This window comes from Ahaetulla prasina, chromosome 3 (genome assembly GCF_028640845.1).
Source record: "Ahaetulla prasina isolate Xishuangbanna chromosome 3, ASM2864084v1, whole genome shotgun sequence".
NCBI classification, from domain to species: domain Eukaryota; kingdom Metazoa; phylum Chordata; class Lepidosauria; order Squamata; family Colubridae; genus Ahaetulla; species Ahaetulla prasina.
In genome coordinates this window covers 46,128,796-46,141,173 of record NC_080541.1, presented here as the reverse complement: position 1 = coordinate 46,141,173, position 12,378 = coordinate 46,128,796, and the positions used below count along the sequence as shown (strand labels likewise).

The 12,378-nt window shown below is 32.5% G+C and overlaps 1 protein-coding gene across 3 annotated transcripts in view; it reads right to left on the bottom strand.

Annotated features, from left to right (window-relative positions):
* Positions 1-12,378, bottom strand: part of ASPH (aspartate beta-hydroxylase) — a 108,214-nt gene that overhangs the window by 67,267 nt on the left and 28,569 nt on the right. For all 3 annotated transcript variants that reach the window (XM_058174531.1, XM_058174533.1, XM_058174532.1), the window contains exon 4: positions 284-373. In XM_058174531.1, coding sequence (XP_058030514.1) covers positions 284-373 — 90 coding nt within the window. The remainder of the gene's footprint in view (positions 1-283; positions 374-12,378) is intronic.

Here is a 12,378-nt window from a genome sequence, read left to right as displayed (position 1 = left end):
TTTGCATTTGAAAAAGGCATTATATTTGACTTGCAATTCATTTCTATGAAATATTGATGTTGGAATAATTTCTGAAGATTATATCGATCAGGAAAAAAACTTCACTGCTTTTATTTTAAAAACTGTAAAAACAAAGAGCATGTTAAATAGAAATTAACTATAATGTTGTAAGGTCTGAAAAAACTCACAGGAAGCACAGAATAAATGTAATTTTTGCAATAGTGATTAAATGTTGTGATTACAGATCTCATGTTCTGAAGGTTTTGTATTATTAAGGACTTACCTGTTTTCACATGTGGCTTTTCTTTAGGTGGGATAACTTCTTCAGCACTTCTTGGCATTGACTGTTCTGGGACAGATCTTTCCTTAAGTCCTGCATTGGTTTAGTTATAAAGTTAACTTTAATCTCTGCATCAAGATTTTGTTCCAATTAGGCATCATTATTAGCAAACTACCCAAGGTGAGATGGGAGGTGTAGGTGAAAAATACTTACCTCCAGAACATCATGTCATCTTCAATTTAAGTTTTAAACATACATTTAAAAATTTTAATACATTAAAAAAAACATTATAGCAACTATTTAAAAGGAATTGCTCTTATGTGCATTCACTGGCTTTAATCCCAACTTCCTTTGAACATTTTGTATATCATATTACCAAACTGATTTCTAATATAGATGGCTATATTAATGGGAGACATTAAAAGACCACTGTCTCATGGAAATCTCTTTAAAATTATGTCTATATGTGTGCATGATTTTGTCAAATATCAACTGTCAGTACAACTCCATTTAGTACAATTTAAATTTGTTACTCTCAACATTTTCCGGCTTCGTCTCTTTTATTTATTGATGAATAAAATGCAATAGATTAAAGGATGTTATAGTAGACCACAACCTGCTGGAAGTGAATAGAAAAAAATCCTTTACTTCACTTAACAGAATAATTCCTGAGGTTTTTTGAGCATTGGAGATGATGAGTTATATTCATATTGCAACCCAGCAGCAAGAAATACAGACAAAAAGGAGCTATGTACATAGCACGAAGAATGATGATTTATTGTACTTCTATAGTTAGACAGAAAAGAGAAATAGCTAAATTTTCAATGTTCCCATATATAACAAATTCCCAAGTAAGCTAGAGTACATTCTGATTTTTACTATCTTTTATCTTAAATTATTCCAAGTAGTTTATGACCACATATTCAGCAATTGGTTCAAAATTACAACAATTCTGAACAGGAAGATTTGCAACTAGAACTGATCTTCATAATTATTGCCATTGCAGCATCCCTGTGTCACACAATAGCAACTTGGTGCTGGCAACCAACTCACAAATACTGCAGCATCCCATTTTCACATTTGCAACCTTCACCACCAGCTTCCAATAGGCAAAGTCAATGATGAAACCAGCAGAGTCAATAAGAATATTTGTAGCTCAGGGTTGAAATAAAAGCTTGGTTGTTTTCTTGTGTCATCATCATGCTGCTGCTGATGTTACTTAGCTTGGGTAATGAAACATTTACAAAAAAACAACCAAGCTCAGAAAGCACCAAGGACCCCTCACCAGCAGGAGGTTGCAAACAGAGACCACATAAAGCTGCGCTTAACCATTATGCAGAATTTGTATAACATTAACTGGAACTGCTGCAACTTTTACTGTACGTCAACAGTCACGTCTCACTTAATGAAAGAGTTGCCATTCCTAATAACCACTATTAAGCCAGAACTATCTGTATTGCTACCTGTATTTCTCAGATAGTTGATTTATAACTAAATATTCTAACATTGAATACAAAGGAATTGAACAATTCTTCTGCTCAGATGTTTTTATTGAAAATCATCTCTACAAATAAACAAACTGAATGTGCATAACTGGCAGGAACAGGTTTCATTACCTTATTTCCTTTTAGGATTATTAATTATTTTCAGTGTACTACATTACAATATAAATGTAGAGTAACATATCATAAGTGTCAAAATTCATTCAAAACTTTTTAAATTCTTCAAAAATGAATTAAAAATATTTACAGTGAGACTCCATGGACTGTTTATACATCTAAGCAATTGGGTGCCTTCCATTTATTATAGAGCACAGTGTCTACAGGTCCTTGCTGGTGGCCAGGCAAAAATGCCTTTTGAAAATATTTTTGGAAGAAAGGATTGCTATTCCTAAATGTTTTCTGAAAATGTTATATAACCTTTCTTTTCCATGACAAATGGCATCACCACTGGCTCATGTACACCACATGTTCTTAAATTTTCAAAGAGGTTTCTATATTGTGAAAAACTTTTCTATCTCTTATTTAACTGCAAAAAATATAGTAAAACAGAAATACTAAGATCATTGTGGTTGCATATTATTCATTTTGTTCCCCCTTATCTTCCTCTATTTCAAGTTAATATTTTCATTTAAGAATTTGTATCATGCAACTAGATTAATACTATTATGTACTGTAAATGCATTCTTCAAGCCCACACTTTTATAATATTTTTCAATATTTTTAGATAAATCATTAAAGCTACCTTCTCAAAATAAAAAGTAAAATATTCCATATTCCTTTCTAAATTGAATATATGTAGTTACTATTTTTCATGTCATCACCTAAAATATAATAACTTATGCACTGCAAATTCAATGCATAACTTCAAAGCCATTATGAAAAGGCTTGCTTTATCTTCATGTTCAAAATGTTAACCATTTAAAGTGCTTCTGAAATGCGGCCTGGGTATCTCCATTATTTTTTCATATACAGTACATTTCTGAAGTACATCTTTTTTCTGTAAGGCTTTTCTTAGTTGAAAGGAATTACTTTTTGCACATGATGACTCTATTCAATGTTTTTTTTATACAAACTTAAAATTCAATTTTCTTCTCCAAAAGATTGAATTTGTTTTCTAAGTAGCAAACATTATGGAAAAATTATTGTGAAAGGATAGTTGAAACCAGTATTTTGATCAAGTTTATGCATTCTAAATTCACTGTAATGGTTTCTATTTTCAAACCACTTGTCTTTGATACAATTAAGTAATTCATTATGGAAAATATTATGGAGTATATTATCTAATGAGGTTATTTATTGTGATGAAGCTGTAACAGGGAAAGCAACCTATGGCATCCCAGTTATTATAGAAATTACATTCCAGTAGTTCCAGCCAACATAGCTTAATAGTGAGGGAGGCTGGGAGCCAAAAATAAGTAACATCTGGAATATTACAGGTTATTGAATCCATGCTTTATATGATGGATATTTCTGCACTGCACACACATATACACACATACAAAGACAGAAACCTGAGAACCAAATCCAAGTTTATTTTTCCATTACACTTCTAAGAATTGGTATGAAATATTGTTCTAAATTAAATACTACTTTCAAACATTTCAGTCTCTTTATTTTTACACTAGCCTTTTTTGTGTGACATACCAAGTAGCAAAAATAAAATTCCATTGTATATCTGATCATAATACAAGTAAACAAGCTATGTACAACTGGAATATTGCATGTTTATAAATTCACACATTTATCAAGGCTGGGATGGAAATAAGCACGTATTTTTGTTTATTCCAACTAACTCAAGAAAAATCGTATTACATATGAAATATCAATGGTTTCTTTTGTTTTGTTTTTTAACTAAAGCACTATTCAGACATTAAGAAATGTTACTTTGGTTTTTTTCTTTTATCTTCTTCAGATGCTTTAGAAAGACTTTTTGCTAACTTCCTTACTTCTTTATCTTTGTCATTAGCTAATACTTTTATATCTTTCTTTATGATTTTTGTCTAACTCTGATTTTTCTTTTCCAGTTTTTTTGTCTTGCTTAATTTTATGAAAATCTTTCTTTGATTTATCATCAATTTTCTCATCCTTTATATCAAAGTCCTCAATTTTTTTCTTTGTCTTCTTCTTTTCTTCTTCTTTGGCTTCTTTCTTTAATTGCTGCTTTTCTTTTGTTTTCTTAGCTGATTCTTTGATCACTTTTTCATTATTTAAAAAAAGGAAAATATTTTTTTAAAATTAAGACATTATGTATTAGCATGCCAAATGCAAATCCATTCCAAGTTTGAATCATGAATTCATGTTTCCATTTCAAAATAAGCTGATCACACAATATTAGTAGAAGCAGAAAATGTACATAATTTATAGCCTTTTCTGCCTTTTGTTTACTTTTATGGAGAAGTGTCTCTTAGGGTTGCTTCATTGCCCTTGTTGATGTCTTTCCTATTTAAGTGTTTAAAATTAAATTTTGTCATGTCTGTCTTCTTCTTTATACAACACTTACACAATATAATAGTTTGGTCCTTGTTTAATAACCACAACTGGATCTGCTCTAAGTGACACTGTTGTTAAGAGAGATATGTGAGGTCTTGCAATTTACTGAAAGCTATTCCATTGACTCTGCTTATCTGAATCCAACTGTGAAGTGCGCAAATGACAATGACAAGTGATTGAACTGCAAAACTAAAACAATTACAGGAAGACTGCTGAATGGAACTGAGTAGTATAAGACTAATACCTCAGTCTTCTGTTACTTTAACACAGGGTCCCAGTTCATTTCTGCTTTCTATTCTTTTACCACTTTGTTATATGTTCTTTTATGAATACTGAAATCAGAAATGAACTGCTGCAGGTATAGCAATTACTCAAAGCAGGCCCTTTCAGTAACAGTCTATGGCAGTGGTCCTCAATGTTTTCAGCTCTGTAGACTGGCAGTGGGGGAGGGGATGGTGCCCACCGCTTGTGCAAATGGACCTTTGTGTGCCCCTCTGCTGTTTGTGTGTATTGCTTGTTCTCAAGCAATAACCAATGGGCTTGGGGACCCCTGGTCTATGGAACATCTTTCTCAGTGAAGTATATTTGACATGAATTTTACTATGCTTTTTAATGTCAAGTGAAGATGTTTTGGTTATGTGTCACTGCTCAAATATCAGCTATTTAAACTGGTACTCTAATGCTATTTGTTTTAATAACTGTTTTTACTATTTTAAAATTTTGTTTTACATTTTTTACTGTATTTTAAGCTATTCAAAACTTTATTCTGCTGTTTCAAATTTCAATATTACTGTTATTTTGATTAATATTTGGTTATTTATATATTATATTACTGGGCGGTTACTTTAATTTTGCCTGGGCCATCCAGATTCAAAGCTACAAGATGGATGGCTATATTAGTTGTTTAAAGAAAGAAAGAAAGAAATGATAGCAATGACTATGCTAGCTGTGAGATGTAGGTTCTATACATCCACAAGGAACCAGCTGGGAAATGTTGATGTCAAGTCTTTTTTTTTTAGAAAATGTTAAGTTCAGCGCTGGCATTAACTTCAGCAACTTAATGACATGATAGACCAGGGGTTGTCAACCTTTTTATACCTACTGCCCACTTTTATATCTGTTAGTAGTAAAAATTTTCTAACCGCCCACCAGTTCCACAGTAATTTATTTTATTATTTATTTTTATTTTATTAAATTTTTATACCGCTTCTCCCGAAGGACTCAGGGCGGTATACAGCCAAAATAAAATACAAAATATATACAATTAAAAGAATTTAAAATAAAACTATTACTAAACGGCTGATAATTAAAAAAGATTTAAAAATTTAAAATATTAATAAAACCCCAATTTAAAATCAACTATTTATGCCAGTCCTGCTTGAATGAATAAATATGTTTTAGCTCACGATGAAAGGTCCGAAGATCAGGCACTCGACGTAAGCCAGGGGGGAGTTCATTCCAGAGCGTCGGTGCTCCCACAGAGAAGGCCCTACTCCTGCACCGTGTATTGTCATTTGCACATGCCTCTCGCGCATCATGGATTCAGATAGCTGGGGGGGGGAGTCAGCTATCAGCTCTGCTTGTCTGTTACAGCTGGGTGGTGTAGGGGGAGATGCGCGAGCTATTCTGGGACAAGGCTCTTTTGTTTGCGGTCGCACTATAGTGCCATTTAATTTCACTTACGTAACGTGAACTAAACTTATGCACGGGCAATACAAATAGTATATTTCAGAAATTGTCACAGGGAATTTTATGAAAACCTAATGAAAATGTTTTTAAATAATGCTATGAAAATTTTTTTAAAAGTCAATTAAATTAAAAAAAAAGGAAAATGCTCCTACCGCCCACCATGAAAGCTGGAACCCCCACTAATGGGCGGTAGGGACCAGGTTGACTACCACTATGATAGACACTGAATGTGGTTAGTCCAATATCAAAAATATCCTCTTGTAGTCAACTTCAATTGGCATTATTTAATAGAAATTAACACTAATCTAGTAAAGCATTCTTAGAAATCAGTGTTTTATGATGATAAAATAGGAAAAGAATGCATATTTTTAATAATTTAGGTAAATTATTGAAGATACTGAGATGCACATCTACTTGATTATGTTAAACTTGATTATGTTACTCCCCAATACATTAATGTTGACAAGATGTTTGTTTTTTGCAATATGAGAAATTTAAAATATAAAAAATGTGTTATACAATTAATTTGTTAGTGCTACAAGGCATATCAAATCTAAATTTACTCAAATACTGGCTCCCATGCCTGGAGTATCTCAAAACAATATTCATTAGCAACCATGGAAATTAGGTAAGAGTGAACAATTCACAGATGCATGAATGATTATTTCCTGAAAATAGCCAGTTTGCAAAATTTTCAACTACTGTGGCACTCCAAAACCATAAGTGAATTCAGTTGAAAGAAAAATAGTCTCGAATCATCAATGTTAAGAAAAGCTAGAAAAACTGAATCAAAGACCTTTCCAAATGGTTCTTCTCACTAGGCATTCATCCAAGCCGATATTCATCAATGTGCCAAGATATTATCAACCCTTAATTTTTTTTCTAATACACTATCTGAACCCCAAAAACTGTTGTAACTCTTAATAATTGGAGATGAATGTATTAATGTCAAATGACATTATAAATAAAATGTGTGTTTATCGTATAGATTTTTCCCCAAAAAATTCTTCATGCTAACATGCTAAAATAATCACTATTATATCCTAAGTATACATATAAAGCAATTCTCAAAGGTATTATCCTTTACTAGGAAAGGCTGATCACTTTCCCATAAATTCCTTATATATTTTCAGAGTATACTACTACTAAAAGGGATTTAAAACACATTTTCACTTACCATAAATAAAATGGAGAACCTATCAATTCATCTGATTATATCGCTTGCTTAAATGATTTACAAGAGTGAAAGTATAAGCCAAGAGATTACACATTTGATAGACAAAAAGTAATTAAATATTTGGCAAGCACCAGGATAAATAAATCCAAAGTCTTGTTTATATCATCAGAAAGATGATTTATAAGAGTTGTACATGTTTTTAAGATTGTAATTATATATAATTCCAGCTGATAGATCTCAGTAAAGGCATTTTTTTCTCCATTTTCTGCACTCTTTTAAGTGCAATTGATATGCACTTAAAAACTTGCTTCTATACATTTATAAAACAGAACTGTTTTCAGGAGAGATTCTATTATGGCATAGTGATTAAAATTTAACATAGTTTGGAGGCACAATGCAAAGTACCTTGAGCTATTGAAGCAAAAACAGAATATAAATATAATAACTGCTTGACTCTTTTGAAAAACTGCTTAGTAAAATAGACCACATTTGAAATTTGTATGATAGCATCCAAAGTTAGTAGGCTTATTAACATGGCAAAACTCATGCACTGCAGGCATCACTGTTCAATAAGCAATGAACATTGCTAATTTCATAGTAAGGTACCTTTGACTTTGCTCTTGGTAATCTCTCCAGGTTTTACTCCTGAATTTTTAAAATGGAAATAGGTTGCAAACATTATTTTAGGACATTTCATACACTAATTAAAAAATAAAATTTCCACCAGAAATATTTCACCATGAAGTTATTAATATACTACATTTATATTTTTCATTATTCAGTAAAGCTAGAAAAAACTTAATACGCAAGATTTGTCTAATATCTCCTTTTGACTAAGAGATTTTTTACTGCTAATAAAGCAGGATAAGGAAACATCCCAATTTTTATTCCAGTAGACATTAGTTTATTCATGTTACTAGACTTGGAATTCGAATTTCACTTTTCCTGTTGGTAATTATCTCTAGTTATAACTGTACTGAGATTTAATTTGCTGCAGTCATTAGATTGGATTGAAAGGTATCGTTAGGCTCAAATATGTTTATAAACAAATCTTAAATAAATGCAACCTGGGCTCTGACATTATGTCAACATTAGAAAAGCATGGTGTACACATGAATATCTGAATTGGTAATAGTTCACAGAAATCTTAAAACAGTTAGTTAAGAGCAAGGAATGCATGATTCATATATACTGTATGTCATACAGATAAGTACAGCATTGAAATTATTCTTTTCTTTCAAAGTGTTTAACAAGTTCCATGGCTTAGGACCGGGATATTTACGGGACCGCCTTCTGCTACCACTTTCCTCTCACCGACCGGTGCGCTCCCACAGAAAGGGTCTCCTCAGGGTGCCGTCAGCCAAACAATGTCAGCTGGCGACCCCCAGGGGGAGAGCCTTCTCTGTGGGGGCACCTACCCTCTGGAATGAGCTTCCTCTAGGACTTCGTCAACTTCCTGACCTCCGGACCTTTCGCCGCAAGCTGAAGACGTATTTATTCTTCCGTGCAGGACTGGCATAAAATTGGGTTTTAATAGGATTTTAATTGGATTTTACGATACTATGTATTTTATATTTACTTATAGGCTAAATCAGCGATTCCCAAAGTGTGAGCCGCGGCTCCCCAGGGAGCCGCGCTATCGTCATGGGGGCGCCGCGGAATATCTGCGCCCGCTGGGTCTGGCGTTGATGCGCCATTTCTGGGGCGTCTGGTGCGCATGCGCAGTTGCAGGTCGGATTTCCGGGGGAGCCGCGGGCGAAAAAGATTGGGAACCTCTGGGCTAAATTGAATAAGTTTTTTAATTCTGCTTTATTGTGTTGTATGTGATTGTTATTTTATCTGGCTGTTAACCGCCCTGAGTCCTTCGGGAGAAGGGCGGTATAATAATAATAATAATAATAATAATAATAATAATAATAATAATAATAATAATAATAATAATAATAATAATAATAATAATAATAATAATAATAATGCTGCACAAGTAATAACTACGTAACACCTATTCCATGCTTCTAAACTGTTTATTTTAGTTTATATTTATTTATAAGATCTATAATTACACATCTTATGTATTATTATTAACATCTTGGATGGCTTATAAACAATATACTAAAACAGTAAAAAAAAACATAAAACCTACATAAAAACTATTGGTGTCCCCAAACAGCACACACCCTCATAACCAACAGACAGGTTTCCTGGGCTCCACTCACATACTATCCTAATGCTTATGAGAAAAGCCAGGTCTACAAAGCTTTTTGGAAGGCCATGAGGATAGGGGCCTGCTAGATGTAAGAGGTAAGGTGGTGTCTCAGAGATGTTTGAAAAGATAGGGGGGCACAAGTTGAAGACAATCTAATATCCCCCATTCATGCCAAAATACTACTCCTCTCAGCAGTTGTCAGTACTGCTGATTGTAGTTGAACAGTTTAAATTAAACAGGTTCCTCCTTTTCCACATCATTTCACCTATTATCAAAGATTTTCATTATATTTTAGACCAAGCTTAGAAGTTTCTTGAAAATCTTTGAGTGTAAACACTGTCAACAAATTGATATATTTAAAATGTGAAATAAGAAAATATTATGATGCAGATGAAATTTAAAGTTTTGTCATGATTCTACAGTATTTACTTTTCGGAGCATAGCATTTATAATCTTTAGATGGAGTATACCCATCTAAAGCCAAAGAAATCCTTCAGCATGGAAAATACTGTTATAAGACAGAGGATTGGAGGTTATATCCACACTGTATATTATGAAGTTCTAAAAAGCTCAGTAAGTTCATTAAGTTATCTGTTCCATTCTATCTCAAACTTAATTGGGCTCTTAATATTCAATGCCCCTGGCCCAAGTGCCATTGCTTCAAGTGCAATTCAGAAACAATTATAAATCAATTTCATGAAATAACAGATTATATCCTTTTGCAAAATCTTACAATACCGAGTTAGTCTTAAATATTAGGCAATTGAGGCAAAGTATTTTTAACATTCTTCCACAGGTTAGTAAAACTGATATAAACTGAAATCATATTTATATTTAATCTCTCCAACAAAAAATAAAGCAAATTCTAAAATAAGTTTAAAGTTAAATATGATATGTTAGTTTAATAAAGAATTTAGGACCAAGACTGCCTGACCTATGTGTTAATAGGTTGTAAATAAAGACCATTTACAAAAAGGAATTTGGTTCTATTTGCAATTTAGACTTACCTATAATAGCCATCTGAGTGGGAAGAATCTCTCATAATCTGTAACCTTCAATCAACCTCCATCTATTTCTCACATATTTGGGAGAGATCTTGCTTTATTTTTGTTAAGTTTCATATAAAACCCTTTTATACACAGTTCTATTCCATAAGCTTTCATAAATAATCCAGGCTGCCTATTTCAAGCCTTGCTCTATAAATATGAAGGGAAGAACGTAACATGAGAACATGAATCCAACCAATTTATTCTGACCTTCCCCTCTTAATGAGTCTGGGAATCTTTGAGTGCAGCTAAGATACACTAAAACTCAATTTAATGTGCAGTATTAATGATATAAACATTTGTGTATATGCAAAGTAAATTCTAGACTACAAATATCATTTTGTTACAATTCATTCGCTATTCATTATATGTTGACTTCCAAGATCTACTGTACAATTAAGGTGTCTAGGGTAGCTAATGATACAAAATATATTACAGGTTTGCAATGTTTATTCATATAACTCAAAAAAGTATTTTATAATATGATTTGAACCTCATTGTTTGCATCAGATACAGTTGAAGGCGGTCACAGAAATCCAGGGTTCAGCTGATAATTTTTGATTTGAACAGATAAAAATGAAAGATTTTATGCAAATTATTGACATATTAGCATGTCAGCAAAACAAGCAAAAACTAAAAGCAGCTTTTCACAATTACATGCTCAGTATTATCAAGTAAGATAACCAATAAAAATTACAATCTCTCTTGTAAGATGTAAATATTATGTAAAACCTTACAGCAATGTTAGTACAAACAATTAAAGCCTCTACTGTTTACAAGACTAATACTTGATCTGCAAAGTTAAGCTTTTATTCGGCAATGTGCATGTAGTGCAGGAGATTGGATTCTCTCCTCAAAGTTCACATTTTCCAGAAAAGGAATCCAGTGCACAGAAACATAGACATTGAGAAATAGTTGGATTTCAAGAGTCTGAATAATCAATTACCTCATTATAGGCCAGGGTTAAGACGAAAAATAAAATCAAATCCAAGTCAGCCACCACTTTGAAAGTCAGTTTGTACTATCTTTAATATGTTCAGAATTACAAAAACACATATATACATGGGTGGGGTGGGGGCATATTTATTTATTTACAGTTTCTTATTCTCATAAAATTATCCACTTTTTTAAACAAACAAACTGTCTTTGAAAGAATAGTAATATATGAAGAAGTAAGTGACTGAAACCTGTTTTAAAAATCTATAGAAGTTGCATGCTTGGTTTTAAATAATAAATAGTTTATTAGCCAGATAACAAATGTTAACAACTATTCTCATTCTGTAAAATTAGGAAAGAATTACTGATACTAAATTCAGTAATAGTTCTCTAATTTAATGTTATGGTAGGCAGAATCTTAAAATTTAGAGTATCAATATATACAATTTGCCAGACATGCCTAAATATTTACAGCCAATTAACATTTGTTAGAAAAAAGAACCATTTACAGATTAGTAATGTAGGCTATTATTAGAGCTTGTGCATTTTAGTGCAAAGGCAGACATAAATCAATCACACTAGTTAGGATACTGTTGGGTTAATATTGACAAATGTTATTTCACTTTGTCTTTTGACTATATATTTCTAAAAGAGTTTAGACAGCAAGTCTTCATACAACTGATCTGTCCATAAGAGGGATTTACCCTGTTTTACTCCAGCACCTTTTTGCACTTAGTTAATTTTAAGGACATTTCCATTCATCAATGAATTGTTCCATGAACCGAAGTCACTGATTCTGCAAATCCACAATAACACATGTCTTTTTTCCTTGAACCCCTTCATTCTGTGACGTACCATCAACATCATCTGTTGCATCGTTCTCTTCTTCTTCTATTATTTCAAAAGGAGTCATTACATCATAGAGAAATGAGAGGAAGCCATAAAACCAATCAGAACTTTCCTCTGCTAAAATATTAAGAACTTCCTCAAGTGAATCAATATTTTCATTATTGCCATCTTTGGTTAGGCCTATACAAGAATAAAGGAAAAGA